This window comes from Phacochoerus africanus, chromosome 3 (genome assembly GCF_016906955.1).
Source record: "Phacochoerus africanus isolate WHEZ1 chromosome 3, ROS_Pafr_v1, whole genome shotgun sequence".
In the NCBI taxonomy this organism is placed as follows: Eukaryota; Metazoa; Chordata; class Mammalia; order Artiodactyla; family Suidae; genus Phacochoerus; species Phacochoerus africanus.
The window spans coordinates 15,749,615-15,763,066 of NC_062546.1; the positions used below are offsets into that span (position 1 = coordinate 15,749,615).

At 40.5% G+C, this 13,452-nt stretch overlaps 1 protein-coding gene across 6 annotated transcripts in view; it reads right to left on the minus strand.

Annotated features, from left to right (window-relative positions):
• STK4 (serine/threonine kinase 4) overlaps positions 1-13,452 on the minus strand; it is an 88,668-nt gene that overhangs the window by 61,529 nt on the left and 13,687 nt on the right. For all 6 annotated transcript variants that reach the window (XM_047771020.1, XM_047771024.1, XM_047771023.1 and 3 more), the window contains exons 4-7: positions 11,732-11,846; positions 8,359-8,523; positions 5,075-5,242; positions 2,057-2,194 (exon numbers count right to left, since the gene is read on the minus strand). In XM_047771020.1, coding sequence (XP_047626976.1) covers positions 2,057-2,194; positions 5,075-5,242; positions 8,359-8,523; positions 11,732-11,846 — 586 coding nt within the window. The remainder of the gene's footprint in view (positions 1-2,056; positions 2,195-5,074; positions 5,243-8,358; positions 8,524-11,731; positions 11,847-13,452) is intronic.

The window sequence follows — 13,452 nt, forward strand, 5'->3', positions numbered from 1 at the left end:
TCTTTGCAATCACCACCCACCAGAGGATATGATTTCCAAGGTCTTTGCAAGTACTCTAGATATGTACAATAGCCTCACCATGTGGTGGGATAGAAATACAGGAGATATCTTTTCCATAAAACTGCATCAGCACCCCAGCCAGGTAGGAAAAGAATTCATCACTACTCTCAGAAATAAGACGCAGCTCATTTGCAAGAATATCAAATTTCCTTGTTCTCTCTACTGAGAACGTCTTTAAGATCATTTCTCTACCTTATATATAAATGAGTCTGCTCTGCTATTACTTGACATTACATTTATGTTAGTGTCCCTCCACTCATTTTCCTGGGTTTCTTGAAGGAAATGCTTTCTGTTCTTCTCTCTGCTCTTCAATCTAAACTCATTTGTGATGCTAGGTACAGGTGTCTAATTACTTTATTATGTCTATAAGTTGAAAAGCTGGAGCATTTCTATATTGACACATATTTCATTTATAGAAATGGCTTAAAGTTTTTAATATTAATGGCTTAAAGTTTTTAATATTAATACCATCTTACGTTTGTGCTACTGCCTTTTGTGACACAAATGATAAGAAATCTATGCTATGATAAATTATTATCCTTATATTTCTCCATCATATCACAGGCATTACACTGATTCTTTTTAAATTACGGGTATAAGTAGATTTTATCATCTATGAGTTTCATGCCGGAAAGGTAAGGAGTGTTTAAATAAAATGTATTGGTTATAAAAAGGGGGCACTGGGTCTGATGTGACTGAAAACCGTTATTGGGCGTGGCCTGACACAACAGCAGATATTCATCAAATCCGTAATATACTGTATCTCCGATATGTGTGAAGAACTATTCGAAGTTACACATATGATATCACTTAATCCTAACATATGGGACAGGTACTTTACCTCTACTGTATAGGCAGAGAGGTGAGGTTCCTCACTCAACGTCATAAAGCCAGTACGTAGAGAGCCAGGACTCCAACTTGGGCAACTGGGCTCCAGAATCCAAGCTCCTAACCACGAAGGATGCTGCCCGCCAAACCCCACCCATTCTTCAAAGCCCAAGCACAGAGGGTACCTCCTCCGGGAAAGCATTCCTCGTATTTCCAGTCCAAAGTGGCCTCTTCCCACCCTGAGTTACAGCAGCACCTACCATTAATCCCAGTTCTTTGTCAGAATTGGGTACACTGAATCACTCCTGCTTTGGAATCAAAGAGACTACTGGGAGTTCCCGTCGTGGCGCAGTGGTTAATGAATCCGATTAGGAACCATGAGGTTGCGGGTTCGGTCCCTGCACTTGCTCAGTGGGTTAAGGACCCAGCGTTGCCTTGAGCTGTGGTGTAGGTTGCAGACGCAGCTCGGATCCTGCATTGCTGTGGCTCTGGCGTAGGCCGGTGGCTACAGCTCCGATTCGACCCCTAGCCTGGGAACCTCCATATGCCGCGGGAGCGGCCCAAGAAATAGCAAAAAGACAAAAAAAAAAAAAGAAAGACTACTTAGGTCCCATCCTGGCTCTGCTGTCTACCAGCTGAGTGGCTCTAAATGATTAACCTCTCCAAACCTCCATTTTCTCACCTATAAAAATAAATAATACCTATCTCTCACAGCGTGTGTGTGATGATTAAATGGCATAATGTGGGAGTTCCCTGGTGGTCTAGTGATTAGGATTCAGTGCTTTCATCTCTGAGTGCTTTCATCTTTCAGTAGCTCCATCCCTGGTCTGGGAACTGAGATCCTATGTCAAGCCACTGCAGCCATGGCCAAAAATTAATGAATTAATTAAAAATTAATCAATGGCATAACATGCAAAGTAGCACACAGTAGGTGCTCAATAAATGTCAATTCCTGCTTTCTAATTCCCACAGAGCACTGTATTTTCTTGCATTATTGTCTTGTTCAATGATCTCCCATTCTTTTCTATATCTTTTCTAAGCATTCACATTTAAACCTGCCTAGAGGCAGGGAATATCTTACACCTCTTACCATCTCCATATAGGTGGGTTAACAGCATCTTTTTGTCAGCCTGTGAGTGAAACCGCTGCACCCCAGGCTGATTCCTACCTGGAGGAGTTGAGTGGCCGTGGCTCTCTGCTCAGGGCTCTTTACAAGACACTGCTTCACAAAATCCATGAAGCTATCTGACCACAGTTCTGGCTTTCGGAATGTGGGAGGTGGGTTGGTAGGAATCATGAAGATTGCCTAAAGAAAAAAAAAAAAAGATTTGGAAAAGTGAAAGTGATGCTCCAATAAAAATATGACTAGAAATACATTGGAAGTTTGATGAAATGGTTTTTCTCTTCCCCACTATAAGCCCCCCCAAATTGCAATGAAAGGCTGAGTATCTCAAAGAAGGAAGTTATGACAATTAGAGAAGCTGATAGAGCTCTCCTTCCCCCTCTTCCTCTCTCTGCTTTCCCTCTCTCTCTCTCCCTCTTTCATCTGTACTCTCGTCCCATAAACCTCACGATACCCAGAAAGCTTTTTGGGGGTTTTGCTGACCAAAGTACACTGCCACTCAAAGTGAAAAGGCAAGACCAAACATCAACATCTTGAAGAGAACCCCAGCCCTGTAGCTGTCAAGTTTCCCTCTTCCCTAAAAGTTACCCCCACCCCTGGATATAATAAGTGACTGCAGAGTTCCCGTTGTGGCACAGCAGGAAACGAATCCAGCTAGGAACCATGAGGTTGCAGGTTCGATCCCCGGCCTCCCTCAGTGGGTTAAGGATCCGAGGTTGCCGTGAGCTGTGGTCTAGGTCACAGACACGGCTCGGGATCCCGCATTGCTGTGGCTGTGACATAGGCCAGGAGCTACAGCTCCGATTTAACCCCTAGCCTGGGAACCTCCAGAAGCCGTGAGTGCGGCCCTAAAAAGCAGAGAAAAAAAAAGTGACTGAAAGGAGGTCATAAAGCTAGAAGTCCCCCAAATCACAAGAGAGTCATCAGCCTCCAAGCCACATTAATTCTACATACTTGAAAAAAAATTGGTCTACTACATGGCAATTAAATTCTACTATTTCCAAAAAAAATAAAACTATAGGAAATACTGTAGGTTCAGTTCCAGACTGCTGCAATAAAGCAAGTCACATGATTTTTTCAGTTTCCCAGTGCATATAACAGTTATGTTTCCCCTATACTGTAGTCTATTAAGTGTGCAATAGTATTATGTCTAAAGAAACAATATATACACCTGCATTAAAAAAATAATGTATTGCTAAAAATGCTAACCATCATCTGAGCCTTCAGTGAGTTATGATCTTTTTTTGAAATAGTAACGTCAAAGATCACTGATACCATAACAAATACAACAGCAATGGAAAAGTTTGAAATATTGCGAGAATTACCAAAATGTTGCCCAGAGACGTGAAGTGAGCAAATGCTGTTGGAAAAATGGCACCAACAGACTTCTTGATGCAGGGTTGCCACAAACCTTCAATTGTTAAAAGCAATAAAGCAAAGTGCAATAAAACGAGGTATGCCTATATTATTTATCGTGTTTCCAATAAAAGAAGTACAGTTTCTAGAAAAAATAAAACTCTGCAATAAGCAGCTTACATTATATTCATTCAATCTAAAAATATAACCAGTAAATCTTCCCATCCTTCTCCATTTCTGCCCCCTACAAAGACGGAGCTTATCTTTGAGCACATGAATACTTTATTTTGTATATATATTATTTTCACACAAATACTTTAAAAAAAAAACTGTTACGGAGTTCCTGTCGTGGCGCAGTGGTTAACGAATCCGACTAGGAACCATGAGGTTGCGGGTTCGGTCCCTGCCCTTGCTCAGTGGGTTAAGGATCCGGCGTTGCCGTGAGCTGTGGTGTAGGTTGCAGACGCGGCTCGGATCCTGCCTTGCTGTGGCTCTGGCATAGGCCAGTGGCTATAGCTCCGATTCGACCCCTAGCCTGGGAACCTCCATATGCCGTGGGAGCGGCCCAAGAAATGGCAAAAAGACAAAAAAAAAAAAACTGTTAGGTCTTTTGACAGAAGGACTACTTAATCAGAGGAGAGGAGGAGCTGGGATAGGCAGTCTGGAGAGGACTATGGAGCCCTTGAAGGCTGGGTCGAGCTCTTGCAACAGTGCTGTGACGAGGGGGGGTTCTGTGGTGGCTGAAGCTTGGAAACTGCTTAGCTATCAATACGGAAGGAGTTTCAATGGAGAATGACTCTATGGGCCCTTCATACTCCACAAGCGGATGGAACCTGGAAAGCACAGAGCCTCCAGAACTCACTCATGTAAGGACGAGACAGGAAAAAGACAACAAATGAATCAGGCTGGGTGTTAGTGACATGAGTTCAAGAAAACAGTCTGCTTTCCTCTTAATACTATTATAAGAAAAACAGAAAACACTGCAATAAGCAATAACTGGTACTTGGTGAATAGGGAATCGTGGAGACTGGGAAAGTGCTAAGCCCACGCCCCTACATGAAGGTCAGGACTGCTCCTCAGCTCCAGTTAATGCTGTTATGTTAAAACGCGAGAACCTGAACTATTAAAAACACACACAATGCACAAGTCAAACCAAGCATTTCTTGGCCCATGTCCTGCCAGAGGGCTACGAGTACACAATCTTTGGAATGGAGAGGAGTGGATTACACTTGAATTCATAAGCGACTACAACTAGTGGAAGTGTACAACTGGAGTCTAGACTGACACTTATCAACTATTTAAAATTAATTCATTTAGGAGTTCCCGTCGTGGCGCAGTGGTTAACGAATCCGACTAGGAACCATGAGGTTGTGGGTTCGGTCCCTGCCCTTGCTCAGTGGGTTAACAATCCGGCGTTGCCGTGAGCTGTGGTGTAGGTTGCAGACGCGGCTCGGATCCCGCGTTGCTGTGGCTCTGGCGTAGGCCGGTGGCTACAGCTCCAATTCAACCCCTAGCCTGGGAACCTCCATATGCCGCAGGAGCGGCCCAAGAAGTAGCAACAACAACAACAACAAAAAAGACAAGGGCAAAAAAAAAAAAAAATTAATTCATTTATTGTTTGGTACCTAACCAAGTAAGTCGCTGAACCAACCTTCTAATGATCACTGGTAACTAACCACCCCGCTGATATTCTGTCCATTTTCTTACCCTCATTGGATGGATATCGGCATACGGCGGCTTTCCTTCAGCCATTTCTATGGCAGTTATTCCCAGTGACCAGATGTCTGCCACACAGTTGTACCCTATTTCCTGAATCACTTCTGGAGCCATCCAAAATGGTGTCCCTATCACTGTATTTCTCTTGGCCATGGTATCCTAAAATAGAAAGGAGAAAGATCAACACCAAGCATTAAAACTACTGGGAAAGAGAGTCCTGTCCAAACCAACAAGAAGACATGTCTTGGACTTGAAATACACACAAAAACCATATTAAAGAAGCATGATCGATCAAGCAGCCACAAAAGAAATTCAAATGACATAGACATGTAAAAGAGTCTCAATTATTTAAACATAAAAACAACAATCAATTAATAAAACCACTAAAATGAAATTGACAAAAATTAGATTAATAACTAGTACTGATAATAGGCAATTTGGCAACATTTATAAAATTTAAACGTCCATATCCTTTGACCAAAATCAATTTCTGAGAGTTCCTGCTGTGGCGCAATGGAGTAAGAATCTGACTGCAGTGGCTCGGGATGCTGCAGAGGCACGGGTTCGATCCCTGGCCCAGCTCAGTGGGTTAAGGATCCGGCATTGCCATAGCTGTGGCTTGGATTCAATCCCTGGCCCAGACACTTCCTTATGTCACAGGTACATCCATAAAAAAAAATCTGTTTCTAGAAATGTGTCCTATGTATAAGTACCCCAAGATATATGCATAAGTATTTCAGAAATATTTGTAATAGAAAGGAGAAAAGAAAAAGGAAACAACACGAATTACCAACTAAAGGCAACAAGTTAAGTACAATAAATATCCACACAATGAAACACCACATTAAAAAAAAAGGAGCTAGGAGTTCCCGGCGTGGCTCAGTGGTTAACAAATCTGACTGGGAACCATGAGGTTGCGGGTTCGATCCCTGACCTTGCTCAGTGGGTTGGGGATCCGGCGTTGCCGCGAGCTGTGGTGTAGGCCAGCAGCTACAGCTCCGATTGGACCCTTAGCCTGGGAACCTCCATATGCCATGGGTGTGACCCCAGAAAAAAACAAAACAAAACAAAAGAGCTAGATACATTTCTTTTTTAATTTTATAGCTGCCTCAGCAGCATATGGACATTTCTGGGCCAGAACTGAATCTGATTCACAGCTGCAAACTACACCAGAGGTGCAGCAACGCCGGATTCCTTTAACCCACTGCACTGGGCCAGGGATTAAACCCATGCTTTTGCAGTGCCCTGAGCCAGTGCAGTTGGATGCTTAGCCCACTGCACCGCAGCAGGAACTCCTAGATACATTTTTCTGACGTGGGAAAAATGTATGAGACACACTGTGAAGCAAAAATATTAGATTCAAAATTACATATAACATAGCCTTGTCTTTGTAGAAGAAAAGTAATGATCAGAACAATAATTTTAAAAAAATAACCAATAATAATAAATATTGCTGTTATATGGATAGCGAAAAAATCTCCAAGGAATATACATCAAACTATTAACAACAGTTCTATCTAGAAGACAGAATCACTAAGGACTTTTACTTTCTATCCTGTATATTTCTGTAACACTTGGATGGATTGTGTGAGCATGTACTACATGTGAAATCAAGAAATGAAAAAGAAAAAAATATATATGTGTGTACATTCATTTGTCCATATATAATTTCTTTTTATAATATACATGTTTTATATAATATTATATACATTAGTGGAGTTCCCATTGTGACTCAGTGGTAACAGCAAACCCAACTAGTATGCATGAGGTGCAGGTTCGATCCTTGGCCTCGCTCAGTGGGTTACAGATCTGGTGTTGCCATGAGCTGTGGCATAGGTCGCAGACACAGCACGGATCCCAAGTTGCTGTGGCTGTGGTATAGGCCGGCAGCTGTAGCTCCAATTTGACCTCTAGTCTGGGAACTTCCATATGCCATATAAAAAAAAAAAAAAGAAGAAGTATGAAGCCAATTTGGTTTCCTCGGTAAGACTGTAATTGAGATAATATTAATATAATATTAATAATAATATTAATATACTATTATAATATGTTATAATAATATTAATAATATTATTAATATACTATTATAATATAGTAATAGTGTGTTATAATAATATTAATATAATTATTATACTATATTATTATAATAGTATATTAATATTAATATAACATAATAATTTATAACAATATTATAGTTTACTTATGTGTTAACAAAAGAATCTTTTTAAGGGCCCGCAAATCACAATATGGAATGAGTTACCGAGTTTTTTGGTTTAACATCAAAGCGATTTCCATGCTGTTGCAATACCTATGGAACTCCCTAACATGTTCTAGGAAGATTTAAAATTCTTAAAAATGAAAACTGTATATAATACCAGCTCTAAACAAACAAATGATATATTTTTTCCCACGACCCAAGAAAACCGATGTATAATGTTGTTGCAAATTTTAGTATGTATCTGTCCAGAACTGTATTTTTCTACACATATTTCACACATACTTCTGTGTTTTACAAAATCAGATAATTTTAGGCTTCCTGTTTTGAAAACATGTTTTTTTCACTGCCATGTACTACTGAGGTAGGAGGAAAATCAGGAGGCTGTACTTTGGAACCAAATGTGGAGAGTGATTTCAGTGAAGTGACCGCTACCTGAAGGCTGAATGAGATGACATTATGTCTTATTCAACGAAAGCCATTTAGATTTATTTTTCTTCCTTTTATAAATGTGATGAGGTAGCCCAACAGAATTTAAACTTCTGCTCTATCATTTCTTGCCTTAGTTTTTATTCTTATCAAAGGTAAACAAAGTTAAACTAGGGGCCCTGAACTCTAGAAAAAGATCTAAAATTATCTACCAGCGCTTTAGTATATTCTTTAATATTTTTTTGTACTAATACAATTAAATCAAATATTACATTTTAATAGATAAGTAAAAGGAATTGCTTCTCAAGACAGAGCTGAAAGTTACCAACACAAGTAACATTGTGGAGTTCCCGTCGTGGCGCAGTGGTTAACGAATCCGACTAGGAACCATGAGGTTGCGGGTTCGATCCCTAGCCTCGCTCAGTGGGTTAAGGATCCGGCGTTGCCATGAGCTGTGGTGTAGGTCGCAGACGCGGCTCGGATCCTGCGTTGCTGTGGCTCTGGCGTAGGCTGGCAGCTACAGCTCCGATTCGACCCCTAGCCTGGGAACCTCCATATACCACGAGAGTGACCCAAGAAATAGCAAAAAGACCAAAAAAAAAAAAAAACACCAAATAACATTGTTACTTACTGTAAGTTGACCTGCTACCCCAAAATCTGCAAGTTTTGCATGTCCTTCTGTATTTAGCAAAATATTTCCTGCCTTGATATCTCGATGTATTTTTCTCATAAAATGAAGGTATTCCAGTCCCTTAAGTGTTGATTGTAATATTGTAGCTATTTCATCTTCTGTTAACTGGAGAAAAAAAAAAATGAGAAGTTAAAATTCTATTTGTTTAAATCAGCACATTTTGAAAAAGGAAAACAAATTTAGACCCAAACTCCTTTCCTAGAATATAAATTTAAGATCTCATGCAACGAGTGAAGAGCATTTGACAGCTTATAATACTATCACTATGCTGACCACTCCTAAAGTTATATTTCCAGCCCAGATCTCTCCCCAAATATCAGATTCATATATTTGCCTATACAACACTTCCAACTGAATACCTAACAAGTATCATAAGCATAACATGTCCAAATCGAATTCTTCATTTTTACCATTCTCTTACCCTTCTCACCACACACCTGTCTACTCTACTCTCTTAGTAAAAGGCAGTTTCATTCCTCCAGCTCTTCTGGCCAAAAACCTTGAGGTCACCTTTGCTCTTCTCTGTCTTCAAAATATATGCAACTACATCCTCTGTATTTACCCTAGTCCAAGCCACCATCATGTCCTGCCTGAGCTATTCTAATAATCTCCTAACTGGTCTCACTGCTTCTGCCCTTGATCCTCTACAATGTATTTTCCACACGGAAGCCATAATGCATCTTCTACAATGTCAGCCAGCTCTGCTCAAAAGCCACCAACGGCTTCCTAAGCTATTCAGCCGGTCCTCGCCAAGGTCTTAACATGACCTGGGTTCTGGCCACCTTCATCCTCTTCCACTTTCTACCTTGCTTGTCCTGTTTCAGCCATGTAGGTGTCTCTGCTCTTCCTCAAACACTAAACATGCTCCCACTTCCGGGCCTTTTCAACTGCTGTTCTCTCTCCCTGCAATGCCCTTCAACCAGATTTCTGTGTAAGTTGCTCCCTTACTTCACTGTCTCTGCCCAAATGTCGCCTCAGCAGAAAATCAGAGCTCCCTTCATTCCTAAATCATTCTCTATTCCCTTACCTTACTTATTGGTCAATGTAGCATTATCACCAGCTGACACTCTATACATGATCTGTATACCTATTTATGTGATGTCTTCCCTTTTAGAAACATAAGTTCCATTAAAAGATGTATTTGATTTGTTTACTATTGAATCTAGCACCAAGAAAGCCACCTGGCACACAGTAGGTCTTGAAAAAATATTTGCTGAGTGATGATGAATGAATGTAAGCAAGAATGGCGGCAATCAACAAAGAATATCTGATCAGCCTGGTGGTGACTTTGTGCTGATCCAAACCCAGTCCTACACAAACTCAATCAACAAACTCTCTATCGGCCCCCTTTATGACAAACAACTCACATTTAAAAGGGAATATGCTGTGGTGAAAAAAATATGGGATGTGGGACTAGAAAGACCTAGTTTTCACTCCTGGCTCTACTTTCTAGATGTGTGACTTACGTAAGTTATCTAATGTCTCTTAGTTTCTCAATCTATAAAATAGACAAATCACCTTTCTTCAAGACTGTCAAGAGAACCAACCAAAGGGGAAACTATGGTGGGGAGAGATCAAATGGGAAGGTGGGATTAACACATACACATTACTATATATAAAATAAGTAACTAACAAGGACCTACTGTATAGCACAGGAAAGTCTACTCAATGCTCTGTAATAACCTATATGGGAAAAAAGAATGGATATGTGTATATGCATAATGGATTCACTTTGCTGTATACCTGAAACTAATACAACATTGTAAATCAACTAACTCCAATAAAAAAAAATTTTTTAAAAGAAACTCCATAACACACATTAGCTGCTATTATGAAAGGTTTTAATGAGTGATATATGCATAAAACTCATTAAAAGTATTCAGTTATAGGACCAAAAACAAAAGGTCATAAAAATCAAATGATATAATAAAGTATATAAGAATCCATGTGAGAGTTCCCGTTGTAGCTCAGCAGTTAACGAACCTGACCAGTATCCATGAGGACATGGGTTTGATCCCTGGCCTTGCTCAGTGGGTTAAGGATCTGGCGTTGCCGTGAGCTGTGGTATAGGTCAGAGACGCGGCTCAGATCCAATAGGTGGCTGTGGCATAGGCCGGCAGCTACAGCTGCAATTCAACCCCTGACCTGGGAACCTCCATATGCCGAGGGTGAGGATTATATATAATTATAATTATAATATATAATTATATATAATTCAAACTCATTATGATGGCCAACAATACCCAACATAGTCTGGCCCTGCCCACCTGCCTCACCTCATCTCCTACAGTTTCCCCCTTACCCATCCCCCCCTCAAGTCACAGTGGCCTTCTTTCTAGCACTTAAACACACCGAAATCATTCCAGCCTCAGGGGTTCTGCACTGGTCATTCGCCTACCTGGCATGTTCTTTTAGAACTCACTGCATTCAAACTTTAAAAACTAAAGGTCTCTGGGTATCCTTTCTCAACCATCTCCTTTCAGAGAGCCCACCAAACACTCATCACTTTATCCCCACGCCTTTTCTTCAGAGCAATTATCACTATCTGGTATTTATCTTCTGGTTCCCTTTAATTTGCTTTCTGTTGCCCTAATAGAAAACATGCTACCATGAGAGCACAGTTGTGGTCTTATTTACTACTGGATCCCCAAGGCATGGACCAGTGTTCCAGAAACACTTACTGAATGAATAAACAAAAAGTAACTGAATCGAGCCTAGAACCCATGACTCCTAGCTTTCTCCCAGCAATCACAATAAGTGAATCATCTTTCACTGGGCATTTTCACTGAGAAGGAGGACCTTGTGGAAGCTAATCTAGGTACTTGCAGGGAGGAAGGGAAAAACCCAACCAAATTTCAACACTCAGAACTCACTGCTTAACCAAGATTTGATGGCCATTTTGTTTTCCAGGAAGAATTACGCTGAGCATTTCACTGGATTGTGTTGGTTGGTATTAAAACTGCTTCATTTAGGAATTTCCACTGTGGCACAGTGGGTTAAGGATCTGGCACTGCCACAGCTGTGGCACGGGTCACAGCTGCAGCTGGAATTCGATCCCTGGCCCGGGAATTTCCATATGCCATGCGTATGGCCCAAAAAAAAGTTAAAAAAAAATAAAAAGAAATAAAACTGCTGCCTTTAGGAGCTATTAAAAAGAAAAGCAGTGGGGGAAAGAAGCATGGAAAGGGGACAGTCTTCTCTCTGGATACAGCAAAGAGAGCTGTATAGGTATATGTATATGTACATGAATAAAAAGCAGAGAAGACAGTGTAAGAGCCTAGCTCAGCCGCATGATTCCAGAAGGTAAACTTACCGTTTTATTTCGTAATCGAATGATATCGGACACAGAACCAGCCCCACAGTACTCCATCACAATCCACAAGTCTGTGTTCTTAAAATAACTGCCATAATATTTGACTACATGAGGGCTAGAGAGAAACACAATACAAGTTAGTGGAATGGCCTTCAAACAGCTCTAGTAATTCATGCTATAAATACATGAAAATTAATTTCAGCTCCAAAGATCAATTATTCAGAGTTCCCACTGTGGCACAACAGGATCAGCAGCGCCTCTGCAGTGCCAGAAGGCAGATTTGATCCTTGGCCTGGCACAGTGGGTTAAAGGATCCAGTGTCGCTGCAACTGCGGAGCAGGTTGCAACTGTGACTTGGATCTGACCCGTGGCCGGGGGAACCCCATGTGCCACAGGGGCAGCCAAAAAGAAGAAAAAAAAAGATTGATTATTCATATTTAAGGTTAAAATGGTCATCCTCTTGATAAGAATGTAAAATAGTACTGATTCCTAGAGGGCAATGAGTAACAATAGTGCAAAAACTGTGTGGGTCCCTTAACCCTGCATTTCTAACTCTACAATTCATCCTAAGAAAAGAAGTACAGATATTCAAAAAGAAATAGTTAACATCATAGTACTGTGTAGAAAAGTGACAATTTAGATACCATCTAGATGTCTAACATTAGGGAGTTTATTGCAATAATAAGAAGTAATGGTATATCTGTATAACGGAATAACCATGAATCCATGGAAAATGTTATAGAAGAATACTTGGTAATATGGGAAGATATACTAGTTTACCAAAAAACAAACAAAAAAACCACAGGTTACAGAACAGTAAGCGTAGTGGAACTCCAAAAAGAGACACAGAATGATATGTATACTAAGTAGTACTTAACAACGATTATTTCTCCAAAGGAAAATGTGGTTTTCTTTCCTGTTTTTCTTTGCATTTTTCCCAAGAGGTCACATATACTTTGTAATAAGGAAAAAAATAAAATCACACTACAATATATCAAAAAGAAAAAATACTCAGGATCAGACCTGGAATTTGGGGTCTCAAAGACAGATTTCAGAGAAAAGTCAAACAACCTTCTAAAACGAAATAATTTGTCCTCTGAAGCTACTAGCTTTAACTAGCTAGATAGTGATCAGGGCTAAATAATATTACATAATACAGTAACTGAAGATGCTAAAACCATCTCAGTTGCATTAACTCGCAGAATTTCAAATGCCCTTTCATCCTTGGGAAACATGCCAATGACAAGGACAGCAGGGAAGAAAACACACATATACACAAAATGAATAATAATGAAGACACGGATAGGTCTTTAAGATACAGATAGCCACACCTGCTCCCCTTCCCTGTTTCTACAGTATTGGATGCCTCCACAAGACAATCACCATCAGGAACTTGCTGAATATGTCCTATACAGTCTTATATTGTCAACTAGATTTTCTTGTCCAATTCAAGTCTACAAACTCTAAGAGGACCAGCACTCCTTCTTTGTATTTCTTACGGTGCTCAGAACAGAGTATTCTTTATTTCCTCTTTTTTTTGGGGGGGGGGGGGGCATACAGTGGCCTGATGTAGGATCTCAGTTCACGGACGAGGGACTGAACCCAGGTTTCAGCAGTGAAAACACCAAGTCCTAACCACTAGACTACCAGGGAATTCCCTGAAATCTCCTCTTTAATTAGAGATATTTGTATATCCTGTTTGGAACATAGTTCTTGCACAG